The 20,963-nt window shown below is 47.3% G+C and overlaps 1 protein-coding gene across 3 annotated transcripts in view; it reads right to left on the bottom strand.

Annotated features, from left to right (window-relative positions):
- ADCK5 (aarF domain containing kinase 5) overlaps positions 1-20,963 on the bottom strand; it is a 269,661-nt gene that overhangs the window by 228,673 nt on the left and 20,025 nt on the right. For 2 of the 3 annotated variants that reach the window (XM_029592309.1, XM_029592308.1), the window contains exons 2-3: positions 20,256-20,359; positions 7,688-7,837 (exon numbers count right to left, since the gene is read on the bottom strand). In XM_029592309.1, the coding sequence (XP_029448169.1) occupies positions 7,688-7,837; positions 20,256-20,359 (254 nt within the window). Of the gene's footprint in view, positions 1-7,687; positions 7,838-20,255; positions 20,360-20,963 lie in introns of those variants that run through there. The other variant, XM_029592310.1, reaches the window with a different exon arrangement.

Genomic DNA, 20,963 nt, shown 5'->3' with positions numbered 1-20,963 from the left:
TGGCGGAGCTGGGGACAGGAGAGAGAGAAGAGGAGATGGCGGAGCTGGGGACAGGAGAGAGAGAAGAGGAGATGGCAGAGCTGGGGACAGGAGAGAGAGAAGAGGGTATGGCAGAGCTGGGGACAGGAGAGAGAGAAGAGGGGATGGCGGAGCTGGGGACAGGAGAGAGAGAAGAGGAGATGGCAGAGCTGAGGATATGGCAGAGCTGGGGACAGGAGAGAGAGAAGAGGAGATGGCAGAGCTGGGGACAGGAGAGAGAGAAGAGGAGATGGAGGAGCTGGGGACAGGAGAGAGAGAAGAGGAGATGGCAGAGCTGGGGGCAGGAGAGAGAGAAGAGGAGATGGCAGAGCTGGGGGCAGGAGAGAGAAGAGGAGATGGCAGAGCTGGGGACAGGAGAGAGAGAAGAGGAGATGGAGGAGTTGGGGACAGGAGAGAGAGAAGAGGAAATGGCGGAGCTGGGGACAGGAGAGAGAGAAGAGGAGATGGCAGAGCTGGGGACAGGAGAGAGAGAGAAGAGGAGATGGAGGAGCTGGGGGGACAGGAGAGAGAGAAGAGGAGATGGCTGAGCTGGGGACAGGAGAGAGAGAAGAGGAGATGGTGGAGCTGGGGACAGGAGAGAGAGAGAGAAGAGGAGATGGCGGAGCTGGGGAGAGGAGAGAGAGAGAAGAGTTAAGGCGTGATGGAGATGAATAAGTAATCAGGGATCCTGGAGAGGGAATGATACTCAGAGTAAAAAACATGCTGCATAGGATCTACAAGGCCAGAATCCGTATAAAGGGACCATCTACTGATCTCTCAGAAATAAATCCGATGTAATATTGTGCAGCAAAGTTCATTACTGAGAGTCCTACCAACAAGGACCGAAGCAAAGGAGGAAGACGAGTGAGGAAAACCTCAGTCCCACTGGCTTTGCGTCTAGAGAAGGAGCAGTTCACTTTCACTTTCTGTCTGCATTTTGTGTTTATTGTGCATCCTGTGTACAATAAGCTCATCTTTTTATTTTATTCATGTGTCTGTTTGTGCTTTTATCTTTTACAATTTTATTGTAGTTCTACCTTGTCAGTTTTTAAATTCATCACACTGATTTCTAAAGTCAAATTTGCAAGGAATCAAAAAACTAAACTAAAATCATTGTGCGCAGACGAATACCGCAAAGGATGGAGAAAAATTCAAAGCCTCAAGATGAAGCTGCACTAAAAGTTACAGAACTTCAGATCATAAACTAAAGCACAAAGGCTGCGGAGATTATGAGAAACGGGATGACGGAGCCCAAAGCAGTTCTCCAGGAAAGAGCACCAAGCAAAGCTGAATCAGAAAAGTTCTGCAGATCCTACAGAGTACAAGAGATGCCAAAAGGCCACCCAGCCTGCAGGCAAACAGCAAAGCCATGGAATGGCCTGAGGTAGCCACAACAGGTTCAGAGGAGCCCTGGCCCTGATGGAGTGGCCAGCTTTGGCTCAAACCTTTAATATCACTTTATTTATTTATTTAAAGTCTTTTTCTATACCGTCGGTAAGTTATATACCATCACAACGTGTTACAGAGAGGCACATACATTAATATTGATAAGTGTATATGGTCCTACATTCTAAACAAACGCCATTAGGTTCCGGTTACATATTTCATTTTAAATACTATTTGATGAGTATGATAGATCTTGTCCTTTTATCCTTGTAACATTCTTATTTACAAGTATTTACTTTGATTTATATGCAGAAGAATGATTAAACAAATTAATACACTACATTCCCTGTATGTAGCCAGATCAGTCCAGACTCCTGGGTTTTGGCCTCCCTGCCAGCAGAAGGAGACAGAGAGTCTCACGGACACTGCTAGATAACCCCGTGTGCCACCTGCAGTCCCTCAGTATTTCTCTGTCTCCAGCAGATAGTAAAGGTGTAAAACCTGCAGTCTGGAGAGAAAGAAAGAAAAAAAATAAAGAAGGGCATTGGAGACCCTTCTAATAGCTCGGTCCAGAGGTCCGTGGGGTGGACATCTGATGCTCCATATCCCTCATCCGCAACGAGACAGCAGTGGAACACTCTAGCTTCTGTTTATTCACTGCCTTACTGACTATTAAAGCACAAACACACTAAATAATATTCTCAAATAGTTAACTTTGCCCCAATACCTTTAAAAAAGACAATGTCCCAAGCAAAAACTTACTGATTCCTTTCAGCCACCAGCAAGGTGATCCTCTCCTCTTAGTACTCCCACTAGACTGGCAATTTGACACAGGGAGAGGTAATTTGCCCTTGTGCGTTGAGTCAAAAAGAACTTTCTCCGATTAGTTTTAAATGTGCCACATGCTAACTTCATGGAGTGCCCCCTAGTCTTTCTATTATCCAAAAGAATAAATAACCGATTCACATCTACCCGTTCTAGACCTCTCATGATTTTAAACACCTCTATCATATCCCCCCTCAGCCGTCTCTTCTCCAAGCTGAAAAGTCCTAACCTCTTTAGTCTTTTCTCTTAGGGGAGCTGTTCCATTCCCCTTATCATTTTGGTTGCCCTTCTCTGTACCTTCTCCATCGCAATTATATCTTTTTTGAGATGCGGCGACCAGAATTGTACACAGTATTCAAGGTGCGGCCTCACCATGGAGCGATACAGAGGCATTATGACATTTTCCGTTTTATTCATCATTCCTTTTCTAATAATTCCCAACATTCTGTTTGCTTTTTTGACTGCCGCAGCACACTGAGCCAACGATTTCAATGTGTTATCCACTATGATGCCTAGATCTCTTTCTTGGGTTGTAGCACCTAATATGGAACCCAGCATTGTGTAATTATAGCATGGGTTATTTTTCCCTATATGCATCACCTTGCACTTATCCACATTAAATTTCATCTGCCATTTGGATGCCCAATTTTCCAGTCTCACAAGGTCTTCCTGCAATTTATCACAATCTGCTTGTGATTTAACTACTCTGAACAATTTTGTGTCATCTGCAAATTTGATTATCTCACTCGTCGTATTTCTTTCCAGATCATTTATAAATATATTGAAAAGTAAGGGTCCCAATACAGATCCCTGAGGTACTCCACTGTCCACTCCCTTCCACTGAGAAAATTGCCCATTTAATCCTACTCTCTGTTTCCTGTCTTTTAGCCAGTTTGCGATCCACGAAAGGACATCGCCACCTATCCCATGACTTTTTACTTTTCCTAGAAGCCTCTCATGAGGAACTTTATCAAACGCCTTCTGAAAATCCAAGTACACTACATCTACCGGTTCACCTTTATCCACATGTTTATTAACTCCTTCAAAAAAGTGAAGCAGATTTGTGATTAATAGATCTTTCATATATATTTTAAATAATTCCACTGGTGAAATTAATCTAAGCACTGGAAAGTTTATCACACGCAGATTCATCATCCTGAAATTATTCTCCACTCTTTCAATTCTTCTTTCTGGCTTCATAATGCCTCTGTATCGCTCCATGGTGAGACCGCATCTTGAATACTGTGTACAATTCTGGTCACCGCATCTCAAAAAAGATATAATTGTGATGGAGAAGGTACAGAGAAGGGCAACCAAAATGATAATGACTCCCCTGCTATGATACTGGGAAATTTCAACCTCCATTTTGATGCTACTCCACCCTCAGCCAATTGTGAGGCCCTTCTTACCACCCTCAGAGCCATGGGTTTCGAACAAATCATAGACAAACCCACACACAAAGCTGGCCACACACTGGACCTCCTTTTCATTAACTCCGGTATATCATTTTCTTCTCCCCCTGACTGCACCCCAGTCCCATGGTCAGACCATGCCCTGGTATCCACCACTCTTACAATTAAAACACGTTCTAAACAACCGCAACCCCATTCCACCATCCACTTCCGGAAATCATGCCCTTCTAACACCCTTACCGAACATTTAACCAAAGAATTCTCAAACTTGGACACAACCAACCCCAATGCAGCCATACTCTCCTGGCAGAACATCACGGAGGGTATAGCCAATAAACTATGTCCAGCAGCAGTAAGAACAATCAACCCGGATCAGAAAGAAAAACAACCTTGGTTCTCTCCAGAACTTAAAAGATCTAAACGAGACCTTAGACTTAAGGAACGCCAATGGCGCAAAGCACCCAACTCCACTACCTTATCCACTTACAAAGACCACCTCCACCGATATAGAAACCTCATACTACGAACTAAAAAAATCTTCTTCGCCAGCAGAATCCATGATTTCCAATTCGACGCAAAGACTCTCTTCACTTATGTCACCCAACTCACGAAAACCAATGCACCGGCTATACCAGAGGAACAGGCACAAAGCAAAGCAGAAGAACTTGCTCTTTTCTTTCAAAAAAAAATATCAAACACCCTAGCACTGCTGCTCTCCAACACCTCCACACAACAGATTACCTCTGCCACACCGACCATCACCGGAGCCAAATTTGATACCTTCAAACCCATCTCATCCAAGGAGATCGAATCCCTCCTAAAGAAACTGAAACCATCCAGCCACCCATCAGATAATATACCTACAAAACTCCTCCTTCGTATTCCAGACACTATATCCAGCCCCTTAGCAGACATCATAAATTGCACCTTATCTCAAGGAATATATCCTGACTCACTTAAATCCGCATCACTCAAACCTCTTCTGAAGAAACCCAACCTAGACACACAGGATCTCTCTAATTTCCGCCCAATCTCCAACCTTCCTTTTGTTGCTAAAATCACTGAGAAACTGGTCAATTCCCAACTCTCGGATTTCCTTGACGAACACAATATTCTCTATCCTACTCAGTACGGGTTTCGCAAATCATACAGCACAGAAACCCTCCTCCTCTCCCTCACGGATCACATCATCTTAGGCCTAGACAAAGGTCAAGCATTTCTCTTAGCACTTCTTGACATCTCGGCAGCATTCGACACGGTGAATCACTCCACTTTGTTAAACCGTCTCTCAGACATCGGTATTTCAGGCTCCGTACACAGATGGTTCAATTCGTTCCTAAGCAACCGAACCTACAAAGTCAAAATCAACAACAAAGAATCATCCAGCATTAAATCATCGGTAGGAGTTCCTCAAGGATCTTCCTTATCCCCCACCCTATTTAACATCTACCTCCTCTCCCTCTGTCAACTGCTTACCAACCTAAGATTAACACATTATCTCTACGCAGACGATGTTCAGATCTTGATCCCCATAAAAGAGTCACTCTCAAAGACTCTCATATTCTGGGAAAACTGCCTTCAATCCATCAACCAACTCCTCAACAACCTGAATCTAGTCCTAAATGCATCCAAGACTGAACTGCTAATCATTTCACCTGACCATTTCAACTCCTCGCTTCAGCCCCCTCCCACAACCCAAATCTCTCATGCTAGAGACCTCGGAGTAATCCTTGACAATTGTTTAAATTTAAAGAAATCCATTAACAACACGACAAAGGACGGCTTCTACAAACTGCAAGTCCTAAAAAGGCTCAAACCCCTTCTGTTTTTCCAGGACTTCAGAACAGTCCTCCAAGCCACGCTCTTTGCCAAGATCGACTACTGCAACACACTCCTTCTGGGGCTTCCACTCTCCTCCACAAAACCATTACAGATGCTCCAGAATGCAGCAGCTAGAGTCTTGACTAATACAAACCGCAGAGATCACATCTCCCCCATCTTAAGGAACCTACATTGGCTACCAATAAACTACAGAATCTTACACAAATCCCTCTCTATAATCCACAAAATGATCCACAAACTACACCCGTTGGACCTCCAGATCCCCCTCAAATTCCACTCCTCATCCAGACCCATCAGAGAATCATACAAAGGATCTCTCCAAGTGCCTCCTAACAAAACCTCACACCACACCGCCACCAAAGAACGAGCATTCTCGATAGCAGGACCTACTATCTGGAACAACTTACCGCCAGACCTCAGACGGAACCCTGCCTACAAACATTTCGAAAAAAACTCAAAACCTGGCTATTTCGCCAAGCTTTCCCATAATCGCTCCACTCTAGGAACTCTACATTTCAAGCCTACCTGGCAATATACGTAGCGAAACCCTCTTAATCTTAATGGTTACCTCTCTGTCCTTCTCTTTCTTCCATTCCCAAGTTTGATCTCTTTGTTAAATGTAACTTTTGCCTCCTCTGAATGTTTTTACTGTTAAACGGTTGATAAGAATGTTTTACCCCTAGTTCCATGTAAACCGATTTGATATGACTTATTTATGACTTATAATATTTATTTATCACTATGTTAAATTGTCATCCAGTTATATTGTTCCATATGTTCTACGGTTCTATGTAAAGCTCCGCTCTCTGTTGGGCAGTTCATTGTTTTATGTAAACCGGAGTGATTTGTAGCCCCTACAAGAACTTCGGTATATAAAAATTAAAAATAAATAAATAAATAAATAAATGACTTCTGTCATGAAGGTCGGTATATAAAAGATTTAAATAAATAAATAAATAAATAAATAAATAAATAAGGGGAATGGAACAGCTCTCCTATGAGGAAAGGCTGAAGAGGTTAGGACTTTTCAGCTTGGAGAAGAGATGACTGAGGGGGGATATGATAGAGGTCTTTAGGATAATGAGAGGTCTTGAATGAGTAGAGTCACACTCTCGACAGGAGCTGCAAATAATGGCAGAAACCTAGAGGAGTAGCCTCTGCAATAAAATTTAAAAAAGAGAATGTGTGCATATCTCCCCACCCAAAACAAACCCCCCGTGAAGCAAAACAGATCTACAGTCACCTCCTCGCAGATCCATCGATCCCACCCTTTGGGAGGAAAGGAGAACATCACACAAACAGAGAGGTTCTCTCAGGCCTGAAGGGTAGGACTGCCCCAGGAAGTGAGCAGCCACAGAAACCTACAGAAGTAACTCTCCAAGCGGCTTGCTGCGAACGTTTCAGAGAGCGACTGCAGCAAAGTCCTGCAGGCCGGGAAATAAAATAAACCACGGTCAGGGGAAATTAAGTTCACCAAAGGTGCTCAGCTGCTCCGGGAGCGAGTCCCTGGATATGGGACAAGTGGGGCAAGACCGCCACCGACCTTCCCTTCCCTTCTGCTGCCGTCCCGATTGCTGCTAAAGGAACCGGATCCCCTAAAAACAGAGAGGAACTAAATACTCCCCTCAGAAAACAAACAGAAAAGCAACACTTCCCTGCTCGGTCGGGATAGTCAGATGCAGAGCCTCCAGCGGAACCAGCACTGCCTCGCGGGGGATGAGGGATCTGGACCACCAGAAAAACGTGCTCTCTGAATCACCAGCCCCCTGCTCATCCATCTCAAACCAGGACCTCAACTCCCTGGGAGGAACTGGAAATCCAATTTCTCTTTTTTTTTCCTACTCCAGGCTGCAGGTTTTACACCTCTACCATCTGCTGGAGACAGAGAAATACTGAGGGACTGCAGGTGGGAGACAGAGAAATACTGAGGGGCTGCAGGTGGCACACCGGGTTATATGGCAGTGTCAGTGAGACTCTGTCTCCATCTGCTGGAAGGGAGGCAAATCCCAGGCGTCTGGACTGATCTGGGGTCTAGGGACTTGTCTGTGCCTCTTTTGTATCCATACACTTTCCGTTTTCTTTGGATTTAGATGGCGTTTGTTATGTTCTAGTACGTATTCTGATTTAGATAACTGAGCTGGACGCCATCTTCAGGAAGGTACTCAGTAAAGAAGTCCCAGACACGACTGGACCCAGGTACCCACCGGCAGAACCGCCCAATGCCTTCCATTTGGATTCTCATCCTCCTCCTGTCCTGTGGCTCTGCCAAGGAATAGTGAATGGCAGCTGCCACAGGCAGCGTTGATACTGCAGCCAGAGCCAACATCTTCACCCGCCCTCGACTCCATGGAGAGCTGCAAGAAAGAAAAAAAAACAAATAATAGTGGAGAGAGAAGCGCCAGATCAGGAACCCAGCACTGCAACAAGAGAGGGAGCTGCAGCTGAACTAGTCCCACCGTGCTCAGAGCTAACGCCATTCCTAAGCACCATCGGTGCCAGGGCCTCAAGGACTCCACTCCTTCTGCCCCAAGCACGGGGCTTGGCTCAGAGGGGAAGTGGGAACCCTGATCCACTAGGAAATCTAATGATCTGGCAGCAAAGTGGGTGAGGAGAGGAGCAGCAGAGGTGAAGGAGGGGGTCAGGTGTCCATCTCTTCCCAGCTGGTGAAGGGTGGCAGACACGGGTCCCGTTGGAAGAGGGGTGGGGGGACGGTGGGACCCGTACCTGCTACTTTTCATTCCTGGAATATCACAGATGGAGAGAGAGAAGAAACGTTTTACTGACACCGTGCTACTCATGCTAGCGGGCCCCCTGCAGTTCCCAAGCCAAGAGGAGATTAATTAATAACCCCCCCCCTCCCCGACCTGAGCAGGGGATAAAGGGGGCCTCCAATAACAGAGAAAGGAGGCTGAGAACGCCCAACCTAGTTACACTCAGACTAGAGTGGTCTTTCCTGACACCCAAGGGCGGGCTCTGGACTGATCTGTGAAAATTAGCAGGGAAGGACCAATTTTCCTTTCCCTGGATGTACCCAAGCCTTCTTACATTGGGCGGGAACCCTAAAGATCCGCGTGCAGCACCCGCTCCTCAAAGCTCGCTGTTTGCAGTGCCCAAACCTTCACGTGGTAGTGCTTTGTGAAAGTGTGCGGAGAACAAACACCAGGTCGCTGCTCCGCAGATCTCCAATGGAGAACCCAACTGACACTACTACTACTACTAAACATTTCTATAACGCCCTCCAAGATATGCAGCGCTGTACAAATACGCAAAAAAGACAGTCCCTGCTCAACAGAGCTTACCATCTAATAAGACAAGAGACTTGGGACATTTCCTAAAGCAAGACAAGGGTTAAAAAGAAAAGGATGCCAGTTAACAAGACTAAAAGCAGACAATCAGGCATAAGATTTAAAAGCGGTTTCATAAAGGTGGCCCTTTAGATGGGATTTGCACACGGCGAGAGAGGGAGCAGGATGCACCAGTTCAGTAACAGGTGGAAAGCCAAGAGTCAGGAACTGGCGGTAGAGGAGAAGGGCTCAGATAGGAGGGACTTGCTTTCTGTCCCACTGGAATAGGAGGACACTTAAAAGGCCTCCTTTAACCATCGTGCAACGGCCGCCTTAGAAGCAAATAGAACAAACAAGTGGTCAGGCCGTCGGAAATAAGTCCCCAACGCACAACCCACAAATGAAGCTTCCGCGCAATCAGAAGCGTCCAAATTTGGAAAAGCAAGAAGCTCTACCATTTGACTGAGGTGGAAAAAAGATACCAGCTTGGGAAAAAATGATGGCACTGTCCACAAGGTCAGCCCTTCCTCAGAAGGGTTTCTGAAATGCTTCTAGCAGAAGATATTGCCAGCAGAATGAGAACCTTCAGAGAAGCCTGTCGAGGAAGTTCGAATGAAGGACTACAGAACACCCTCAACATGAAGTTAAGGTTCCACGGAGGAAATTGACGACCCACCAGCCGACACAAATGTTTCACTCTCTTTAGAAAACGGGCTATAACCAGATGCGAAGTAGCGGCATCCCCTGAACCTTTCCTCAGAAACAACCCAGGGCTGCTGCCTGCACTCGCAATGAATTGAAGACTAGCTCTTTCACTAGCCCAGCTTGCAGACATGCCAACAAACTAAAAACAGATGCCCAAAGAGGAAGAATCCCTTCCCCCCAACACCAAGTCTCAAAACACTCTCCACCCCCAGACATAAGCCAAAGTGGAAGGTATTTTAGCCTGCAAAAAGGTCTTAATGACCTCCTCCGAAAAGCCCTTCAGTTGCAAGCAGCATTTTTCAAAAGCCAATCCGCGAGACAAAAGCGAGCCACTTGTTCCAGAAAGATTGGCCCTGGATAGATCAGACATGATACATGTTCAAGCCTTAGGGTGCTTCCATTGCCAGATTTATCAGATCCGTGAACCACAGATGGAGCGATCATTCTGGAGGCACTGAAGAATCAGCACGCCTCAGCATTCTGCCTTGGGGCCATCAATTCCAGCTGAGGAACATCCCACTTAGACTGAATGAGATTCATTGCCTCATCTGCCAACTTCCATTCTCCTGGATCCAGAACACTGCGGCTGAGAAAGTCTGCCTGAACATTGTCTACTCCAGCTACATGGAACACAGCCAGAGTCGCCAGATGTTGATCAGTCTAAAAAAAAACCTCCTGGGCCTCATGAAACACTTTTTAGCTTCGAGTTCCACTCTAAAAGTTAATATAAGCCACCATCACATTGTTTGACAGAACGTTCACCGTCTGACCACGTAAAAGTGGAAGAAAGAAGAGCAACACATTGAGAACTGCCCTCGTTTTCAACCAATCGATAGACCATGATGCTTCCTCCACCGACCCTGCGCCATCTGCCCCTAGCAGATGGCCCCCCAGCCTTTCAGACTGGTATTGACGGTCACCATTACCCAGTCCGGGATTTCCAATTCCTCTCCCATTTCCAGATGTGGATGGGAAAGCTACCAAGAGAGACTGAACATGGATTCCCCCTGTAATGGTAGTGGAAGCTGAACATCCTCTGACTGAGGATTACAGCAGGACAGAAGCACCCTCTGCAATAGTCACAGGTGTGCAAACGCCCAGGGAACTAGAGCAAGCTTAGATGCCATAGAACCCAGAGCCTGCAAACAGACACAGGCTCTGGGAATTGGCAGATTTAATAACCTGTGGACCTGCATCTGTAGTGGTATCGACACAGGTCCCCAGATACTCCACCGACTGTGTCGGCACCAAGTGACTCTTTGTCTCCCAGCCAAGAGACTGCAATAGCTGCATCACTTGGTAAACTGAGCGTTGACAGTGCTCACTCAACTTTTCCCGGATAAGTCAGTCGTCCAGATAAGGATGCACTAAAATGCCTCCTCTTCGCAGTGATATTGTGAGTCCAAAGGGGATTGCTCAAAACTGAAAATGTGCCCCAGTATCAGCAAAGCATAGGAACCTCTGATGTTCCTGCTTGATAGGAATGTGAAGGCACGCTTCACATTCAAGGGAGGCCAAGTACTCTCCCTTGCATACAGCTGCTATGACAGACCACAACATCTCCATCCGAAAACAAAGCACTCTTAAAGCCACTTTCACCTTCTGGAGATTTAGAATGAGCCAAAAAGTCCCATCCTTTTTCAGAACAACAAAGTAGATGGAATATTTATTTATTTAACAGTTTTATATACCGAAGTTCCAGTAACAAAGTTACTAATCAATTCGGTTTACATTGTAACAATAAAAATTGACAGAATATAGAATTATGTCTTACAGAGAACAGGGAAGATTTAACTTGGAGATAAATAAAATAACTTAGTGAGAGCAATAAATAACTTCAATGGAGCAAGGAGAGTACAATTTAAATACAATATAATATAGGAGGATAAATTCGGAATTGAATGAGTTGGGCCTGAGGTCGATTGTTGAAAAGTATATATTTGAAAAAAATATATGCCATGCTTCCGATCCCCCAGAGTCACAGGCACTATTGCTTCCATATGCTTTAACTGGGCGAGAGTGGCCCAAATGCCACTCAGTTTTCCGCGGGAGTGCAGGGAGAAATCATGAATGCTTCCCAGATCAGGCAAGCAAATTCTCACACGTAGCCTTCTCTTATGACTGTTAAGATCCATCGATCCGTCATAATCTTGGTCCACTCCTCATTAAAAAGAGCCAATCGGTACTCTATGATCCCTGCTGACGAGTGAATCAGACTAATCTCATTGCGTGGTCTTTACTCTCCCTGACCCCTATCCAGAGGAATCCTGGGCAGGTTTGTGTGACCCTCAAAAGGACTGTAACCTGTTAGGCCACCAATTCTGAGTGGAAGAAACCTTGTTTAGCTGATGTCTCCTCACTTCTCTGTACCTTTGCCGGCCCAGAAAACTTTTCCTATTTCCCTTCAGCTTGTCTTCAGGTAATTTATGCCCCTTGGACTCACCCAGGGTCTTCACAAGTTGGTCTAAATCTTTTCCAAACAGCAGCTTGTCTTTAAATAGCAGATTGCTCAGTTGAGACTTGGACCAGACATCTGACAACCAATTCTGCAGCCAAAGAAGCAAGCATGAAATAAACGACATCATGATCCTAGCCAACATACACAGCAGGTCATACAAGGCATACTAATTTTCCTTTCTCCGTATGTACCTGGATCAGTTCAGACTCTTGGGATGTACCAAAGCTCCATAATTAGGGAGGGACCTGGAGACTCCTGCTTGCAAGACACTCTCGCCAAATGACTGAGTCTCAGGATCCCCTACATCTATACGATAGTGCCTTGCAAAAGTATGCAGTGACTTCCAAGTCGCCACTCTACAAATTTCCTGTGATGAAACCAACTGAGCCTCCACCCACAAGGTTGCTTGCAACCTTGTAGAGTGAGCCCACAAACCTTCAGGTACCTGATGTCCCTTGAGAATGTATGCCGATCCATTAGCCTCTTTGAGCCATCTCGCGATGGTAGCTTTAAAGGCCAGAGTACCTTTCTTCAAACTTCTCCATAAAATGAAGAAACGATCAGACTTCCTAAAATCATTAGTCACCTTGAGATATCTCAACAAAGCTCTGCGGACATCAAACAGTTTAAGCTCCCACATGAGGCACAAAAAAATTCAGCTCCAGAAAAGCCGGAAGATCCACCGTCTGATTAACACAAAACGCTGACATTACCTTCGGAAGAAAGGAGGGCACTGTCTGCAAGGACACTCCTGAGTCCGAAATCTGTAGGAAAGGATCACGGCAAGATAAAGCCTGCAACTCAGAGATTCTCCTTGCTGAACAAATGGCCACAAGAAAAACGGCCTTTAGAGTCAAATCCTTAATTGACACTCTATAGAAAGGTTCAAAAGGAGCCTCAAGCAAACCTCAGAGAACGAGATTAAGATTCCAGGATGGACAAACTCTCCTCACCAGAGGGCACAAATTCTTGGCCCCCCCAAAGAAACCTAACCACATCGGGAGGAGAAGACAACAGGCAACCCTCATGTTTACCTCGCATGCAAGAGCCACTACCTGAACTCAGAGAATTGAAAGCTAGGCCCTTGACCAAACCCTCTTGCAGCAAAGATAAAATCTGAGATACCGAAGACCTTAAGGCCTGTATTCCTTTAGCCATATATCAGGCCTCAAAAACCTTCTAGACCCAGACATATGACAATGAAGTAGACTTCCATCTAGCCTGAAGCATAGCAATGACCGCCACTGGGTACCCTCTTCATCTCAAATGCCACCTCCCAAAAGACAAACCACTAGACAAAAGTGATAGGTCTAGTCTGAAAGTATAAGGCCCTGACTAAGAAAGCACGGAAGATGACTGAAGCGTAACGGTCTGTCCACTGCCATGTTGACCAGATCCGCGAACCATGGCCAACGTGACCACTCCAGGACTACTAAAACTACTTTGCCTGGGCATGTCTTTATCCGATGCAAAACCGTGCCTACCAGAGGCCAGGGGGGAATACATAAAGCAGAACCCCCCCACCCGAGGCCAGGGTAGAACCAGAGCGTTGACTCCCTCAGTCCCGTACTCTTGTCTTCAGCTGTAAAAGTGAACTGCCTTTGCATTGAGATGAGTCGCCATTAGATCCACATGGGGACAAGCCCCTCCTCTCTCGGATGAGCTGCATCACTGTCTCGGACAACTCCCACTCCCCTGGATCTAACACTTTGCAACTTAGAAAGTCCGCTTGAACATTCTTGACCCCTGCAATGTGAGATGCCGCTATCTGGGCCAAGTATTATTCCACCTAAACAATTATCTCTTGCGCCTCCTGGACTACCACTCGACTCTTGGTATATGCTACGGTCATCGCATTGTCCAACACCCTCATCGACCAGCCTCAAACCAAAGGCAGAAAAGCAAGTAATGCTAACCTCACTGCCCTGGTCTCTAAGTCACTGATAGACCAAGTGGCTTCTTCCACTGACCAAGTGCCCTGGGCCAACTGTCACTGGCACACTGCTCCCCAACCAGAGAGACTGGCATCAGTAGTAAGAATTACCCAATCCTGGACCTCCAGATCGACACCATGTAGAACAATGGACGTTAGCAACAAAGATAGACTGCCCCACACATAACCCTTGAGAGACACCGGCCGATGAAATTCCTCCGATAACGGATTCCACTGTGCCAACAGAGCCCTCATGTAGCGGTCTCATATTTTTTATTTATTTATTTATTTATAGATTCTTTTATACCGCGGTACGTATAGACATACATCACCTCGGTTTACAGTGAAACAATAAATTAGCAACAGGCTTTACATGTAACAGTTTAAAAAACAGTAAAACATTTAACGGCAACAGGCTTTACAGAAACAAGGGTTTTAAAGATAATATGCATACATCATTAAATATCAAACAATAAAATATAAATAACCATATGTGCAAAGGTCCACGGTTCTAACTCCAGCATTGAAGTGATCGAACCCAGAACCTGAAAAAAATCCCAGGCTCTGGGCACTTGCAACATCAACAAGCTCCGAACTTGTTTCTTTAACTTGTACGCTCTCCCCTCCATCAGAAACACCTTGCCTTTCACTGTGTCGAACAGTGCTTCCAGATAGTCAAGAGTCTGAGACGGAATTAGGTGGATCTTTGCCAAATTTACCACCCAGCCTAGAGATTCCAGAGTATGAATCACCTTCTGCACCACGGTGCGACAATCATCCTCCAACTTTGCCCTGATAAGCCAATCATCTCAATAAGAGTGTACCACCACCCCCTCAGGCCGTAGAGCTGCCACCATCATCACCATTACCTTGGTGAAGGTGCATGGCGCCGTGGCCAGCCTAAAAGGGAGAGCCTAAAACTGGAAATGCTGACCCAGTACAATAAACCTCAGAAAATGCTGGTGATCCTATCGAATGGAGATATGTAGGTATGCCTCCGTCAGGTCCAAAGAAGCCAGGAACTCCTATTTGCGCACCGCCGCAATTACCAACCACAGTGTCTCCATTCGAAATCTTGGGACTTTTAACGCCATATTTACCCATTTCAAGTCCAGAATCGGGCACAAAGTGCCTTCTTTCTTTGGAACTACGAAGTAAATGGAATGTCAACATTTGCCCCATTCGTCCAGAATCACAGCCCCTAATCTCTGCAACCTGTCTAATATCGCCCGAACCACCCGACACTTTTCTAATGACCTGAAGGGGGAGACTAGAAACAGGTCAAGCAAATTCTAATGCGTAGCTATCTCTTATTATGCTGAGGACCCACTGATCCTGAGTGATCTTGGCCCACTCCCCATAAAATCATGCTGAATAACCCCCTATACCAGGAATGACGGAGTGGACTGTCCTTGCCTCATTGTTAGGATTTAGCTTCTGTAGCCCCACCTCCTGTGGAAGCTCTGAAGGGCATTCGACCACCTCGAAAGGACTGCCCCCAAGACTGATCTTGAGAAGTGAACTGCTTCTGCAAAGCTGGGGCTCCTCTCGCATGACGAGACCTTCTGCCTTCACGAAACCACAAACCAGACTGAAAAGGCCGCTTGCTCTTAGGCTTGTCCTCCGGCAACTTGTGCATCCTATTGTCTCCCAGATGTTTCATCAAGTGTTCCAGATCCTCTCCAAACAATTGGGAGGCAATGAACCCAATTGGGGCTTTAGTCAACACATCCACCGACCAGTTACTCAGCCACAATAACCACCTTGCTGACATAGCAGATCCCATAATACAAGATGAAGTTCTCACCAAATCATACAAAGCATCCGCCATGTATGTAACCGATGCTTCCAAGCGCTCAGCTTTAGCCGCCTCATCACCAGACTTCGCCTGCCTGTCCTGAAGCTGTTGTACCCAGTGCAGACACGCTCTTTGCATGAAGCTAGAGCAGATGGTGGCCTGCAGACTCAGGGCCAACAACTCAAAGATCCTTTTTAGGTTAATCTCCAGCTTCCGATCCTGAACATTTTTCAAAGCCACAGAACCAGCAACTGGGATAGTTGTCTTCTTTGTGACATCTGAAACCGCAGCAGCCACTTTTGGAAGGGAAAAAAGCTCCAACATCTCTTCAGGCAAGGGATAAAGCTTTAACATCGCCCTTCCCACTCTCAAGCCAGAATCAGGAACTCCCCACTCCCGATCCACCGTCTTTTTCACAGACTTATGACAGGGAAAAGCTCTTGGCGGACCCCTAAGCCCATCCAGGACCGGATCCACCCCTTCTATGTCTGAGTCTTCCTGAGGGACCTTTATCCCAAGCTTCTCTAGAACCTGAGAGATCAAAGGACCCAATTCCTCTCTCCGGAAAAAGCAGAATACCTTGGAGTCATCCCCCTCCAAAAACAGCCAAAAATTCAAAAAAGGAGAGGCAAACTGAGGAACACAACCCCAGCTGCCCTGAGCCAACAGCCGCCTAAGCAGCCTTGTGAAGGGGAGGGATCTGGACTACCAGATTTACACCCCAGAGATCAAAGGAGCGAGCATACAGAAAAGTCCCTGACCTCCAGCTCGTCCACTTCGACCAAATAGGGAAGGATCCCCCAGGACCCAAAAACCCCTGGGAAGAAGGTTCACAAAATTAAAGAACTCGCCAGGCTGCAGGTTTTTGAACCAGCCATCATCTGCTGGAGTCAGAGAAATACTGAGGAACTGCAGGTGGCACCAGGGATTAGGAAGCAGGGTCAGTGAAACTCTGTCTCCATCTGCTGGCAGGGATGCATAAACCCAGGAGTCTGAACTGATCTGAGTACGTACAGGGAATGTTGCATCCAGCGCAATCAGAAGCGCGCCCTGAAACTGCTGCAAACTGCAGCCCGGATGCATAGCATCAAGACCTCAAAGATCTTCTTAAAATGGACTTCCAACTTGTGGTCCTGGGCACCTCTCAGTGCCACTGACTGTGCCACCAGAACGGTGGTCTTCTTGGCCTCTGCCGAAACCGACACATCCACCTTTGAAAGATTCAGCCACTCCCAGCATCAGCTGGTAGCGGATAGTGCTCTGTCATTGCCCTCCCAACCTTCAAAACCACCAACTTCTTGACCGACCAGTGAAATGAGAATGCTTTGGTAAGGCCTCAGAGACCCTCCATGTCAGGGTGCAGCCCTCTGCGATCGGACTCCTCTTACAGCAGCTTAATCCCCAGTTCCTTCAAAATGTGAGGGATCAAAGGAAGGAGTTTCCCCTTCTGGAAGAGTCAAACCACCCTGGGGTCATCATTATTCCCCTTAAAAAAACAAAAGAATTGTGCACTTACGCAGGCGCCTTTTAAAATACGCATGGCACAACATCCCAAGATACTCGCCTATGTCCCGGTTTTGGCACGCACAGGGCTTTTAAAATTCACAGGCTGCCTACCCACTCACCTGCGGCACCACTAGCCCCCCACCGGCACACACGGGATAGCCCTGTGGCGCTCCAGAGCAGCCTCCCCCGCCGAGCACTGGGCCCCTGCCTTTCTCTGAGCCTCTAGGACATCGTTTCTTTTTTAGACTGAAAGGTAATACTTCTCCTTAGTGCAGGAAATCCCAAGAGAAGTGAGCGCAGGCTGTACAGACCCCAACCTACTGTTTAGCCACGGCACCCAGGGGATAGCCCTCGATGGAGCTCAACACCCCAGGACATAAATGGCATGAAACATGATCCTCCTTTTTCTTTTTCTCCAGTTAAACTCCAGACTGCAGGTTTGCACCTCCACCATCAGCTGGAGACAGAGAAATACTGAGGGACTGCAGGTGGCACACGGGGTTTTCTAGCAGTGTCAGTGAGACTCTCTCTGTCTCCATCTGCTGGCAGGGAGGCCAAACCCAGGAGTCTGGAGTGATCTGAGGTATGAACAGGAACAGCAGGTGAGTGGACAGGTGCAAGGGATCCTCTTTATTAACCGTAGGGGGTGGGACCCAATTTCTAATAGCAGGCAGCAAAGGGTACAGGGGTCCCATCTGTTAACAGAGGTGAGAGGGCAGGTCCTGTCAGTTAATAGTGGGAGGTGGGTCCTGTTTGCTAATTATAGGTGGGGAGGGGTAAGGAGGTGCCGTCTGTTAACAGAAGTGAGGGGGGCAGGTATGGGGGTCCTGTCAGTTAATAGTGGGAGGTGGGACCTGTTTGCTAATTATAGGTGGGGAGGGGTAAGGAGGTGCCGTCTGTTAACAGAAGTGAGGGGGCAGGTATGGGGGTCCTGTCAGTTAATAGTGGGAGGTGGGTCCTGTTTGATAATTATAGGTGAGGAGGGGTAAGGAGGTGCCGTCTGTTAACAGAAGTGAGGGGGCAGGTATGGGGGTCCTGTCAGTTAATAGTGGGAGGTGGGTCCTGTTTGCTAATTATAGGTGGGGAGGGGTAAGGAGGGGCCGTCTGTTAACAGAAGTGAGGGGGCAGGTATGGGGGTCCTGTCAGTTAATAGTGGGAGGTGGGACCTGTTTGATAATTATAGGTGGGGAGGGGTAAGGAGGTGCCGTCTGTTAACAGAAGTGAGGGGGCAGGTATGGGGGTCCTGTCAGTTAATAGTGGGAGGTGGGGCCTGTTTGCTAATTATAGGTGAGGAGGGGTAAGGAGGGGCCGTCTGTTAACAGAAGTGAGGGGGCAGGTATGGGGGTCCTGTCAGTTAATAGTGGGAGGTGGGTCCTGTTTGCTAATTATAGGTGAGGAGGGGTAAGGAGGGGCCGTCTGTTAACAGAAGTGAGGGGGCAGGTATGGGGGTCCTGTCAGTTAATAGTGGGAGGTGGGTCCTGTTTGCTAATTATAGGTGAGGAGGGGTAAGGAGGTGCCGTCTGTTAACAGAAGTGAGGGGGCAGGTATGGGGGTCCTGTCAGTTAATAGTGGGAGGTGGGTCCTGTTTGCTAATTATAGGTGAGGAGGGGTAAGGAGGGGCCGTCTGTTAACAGAAGTGAGGGGGCAGGTATGGGGGTCCTGTCAGTTAATAGTGGGAGGTGGGACCTGTTTGATAATTATAGGTGAGGAGGGGTAAGGAGGGGCCGTCTGTTAACAGAAGTGAGGGGGCAGGTATGGGGGTCCTGTCAGTTAATAGTGGGAGGTGGGACCTGTTTGATAATTATAGGTGTGGAGGGGTAAGGAGGGGCCGTCTGTTAACAGAAGTGAGGGGGCAGGTATGGGGGTCCTGTCAGTTAATAGTGGGAGGTGGGACCTGTTTGCTAATTATAGGTGAGGAGGGGTAAGGAGGAGCCGTCTGTTAACAGAAGTGAGGGGGCAGGTATGGGGTCCTGTCAGTTAATAGTGGGAGGTGGGACCTGTTTGATAATTATAGGTGGGGAGGGGTAAGGAGGGGCCGTCTGTTAACAGAAGTGAGGAGGCAGGTATGGGGGTCCTGTCAGTTAATAGTGGGAGGTGGGTCCTGTTTGCTAATTATAGGTGGGGAGGGGTAAGGAGGGGCCGTCTGTTAACAGAAGTGAGGGGGCAGGTATGGGGGTCCTGTCAGTTAATAGTGGGAGGTGGGTCCTGTTTGCTAATTATAGGTGGGGAGGGGTAAGGAGGTGCCGTCTGTTAACAGAAGTGAGGGGGCAGGTATGGGGGTCCTGTCAGTTAATAGTGGGAGGTGGGACCTGTTTGATAATTATAGGTGAGGAGGGGTAAGGAGGTGCCGTCTGTTAACAGAAGTGAGGGGGCAGGTATGGGGGTCCTGTCAGTTAATAGTGGGAGGTGGGTCCTGTTTGCTAATTATAGGTGAGGAGGGGTAAGGAGGGGCCGTCTGTTAACAGAGGTGAGAGGGCAGGTATGGGGGTCCTGTCAGTTAATAGTGGGAGGTGGGACCTGTTTGATAATTATAGGTGAGGAGGGGTAAGGAGGTGCCGTCTGTTAACAGAAGTGAGGGGGCAGGTATGGGGGTCCTGTCAGTTAATAGTGGGAGGTGGGTCCTGTTTGATAATTATAGGTGGGGAGGGGTAAGGAGGTGCCGCCTGTTAACAGAAGTGAGGGGGCAGGTATGGGGGTCCTGTCAGTTAATAGTGGGAGGTGGGACCTGTTTGATAATTATAGGTGGGGAGGGGTAAGGAGGGGCCGTCTGTTAACAGAAGTGAGGGGGCAGGTATGGGGGTCCTGTCAGTTAATAGTGGGAGGTGGGTCCTGTTTGATAATTATAGGTGGGGAGGGGTAAGGAGGGGCCGTCTGTTAACAGAAGTGAGGGGGCAGGTATGGGGGTCCTGTCAGTTAATAGTGGGAGGTGGGACCTGTTTGCTAATTATAGGTGGGGAGGGGTAAGGAGGTGCCATCTGTTAACAGAAGTCAGGGGGCAGGTATGGGGGTCTTCACAGTTAATAGTGGGAGGTGGAACCTCTTACTAATAGCAGGTGGGGAGGGGTCCACAGAGGATGTCCAGAGATACCTTTGAGACTGTAAGTTCATTCGACTCTTTATCAGCCTAACAGGAAGCAGCCACGGCCTCTGGGTTCTGCGTAGCAGGAGATAATGATAACGGCACACAGGAATCTGTAACACACAGGGCATAATTACACAGATCTTACAGGAACTCCCAAAATTATGAATTAAATACAAACGACCTCATTGTTCCCTGTGCTATGTGATCCTGCAGAAACTCTCAGACACAGGGAAGTGTCTCTTATACTGTGAGATCCAGCAGAGACTCTCAGATACCTGTATGAGACACAGAGACATTGTCACCTATACTGTGAGATAAGAAAATTATTACTTACCTGCTAATTTTCGTTCCTGTAGTACCATGGATCAGTCCAGACAGTGGGTTATGTCCCCAATCCAGCAGATGGAGTCAGCCCAAAGCTTCGAGGGGGCGTCACCTTAAGTACTACTACCCCCTCTGCAGGAGTTCAGTATCGAGTATATCAAAGCCCGAGTAAACAGAAACCCCCTGCTTGGATCAAGTTGAAACAAGACGGCAACAATAAGCCGCTGAATGTTAACGTAGGAGACTGAAACCGACCCACCAACGAGTGGTCGGGCACGAACATAGCGTGTCAACCTCCAAGAGAACGATGAAAAGAACAGTGATAAAACTGGAAACACGTGAAACACAAACAGCAGCAGTAAGGACACTACTGTAACGGGAGACACAGTT

This window comes from Rhinatrema bivittatum, chromosome 2 (genome assembly GCF_901001135.1).
Source record: "Rhinatrema bivittatum chromosome 2, aRhiBiv1.1, whole genome shotgun sequence".
NCBI classification, from domain to species: Eukaryota; Metazoa; Chordata; class Amphibia; order Gymnophiona; family Rhinatrematidae; genus Rhinatrema; species Rhinatrema bivittatum.
Note: the sequence above shows the minus strand (reverse complement) of the source record. Positions and strands in the feature narration are given on the sequence as shown.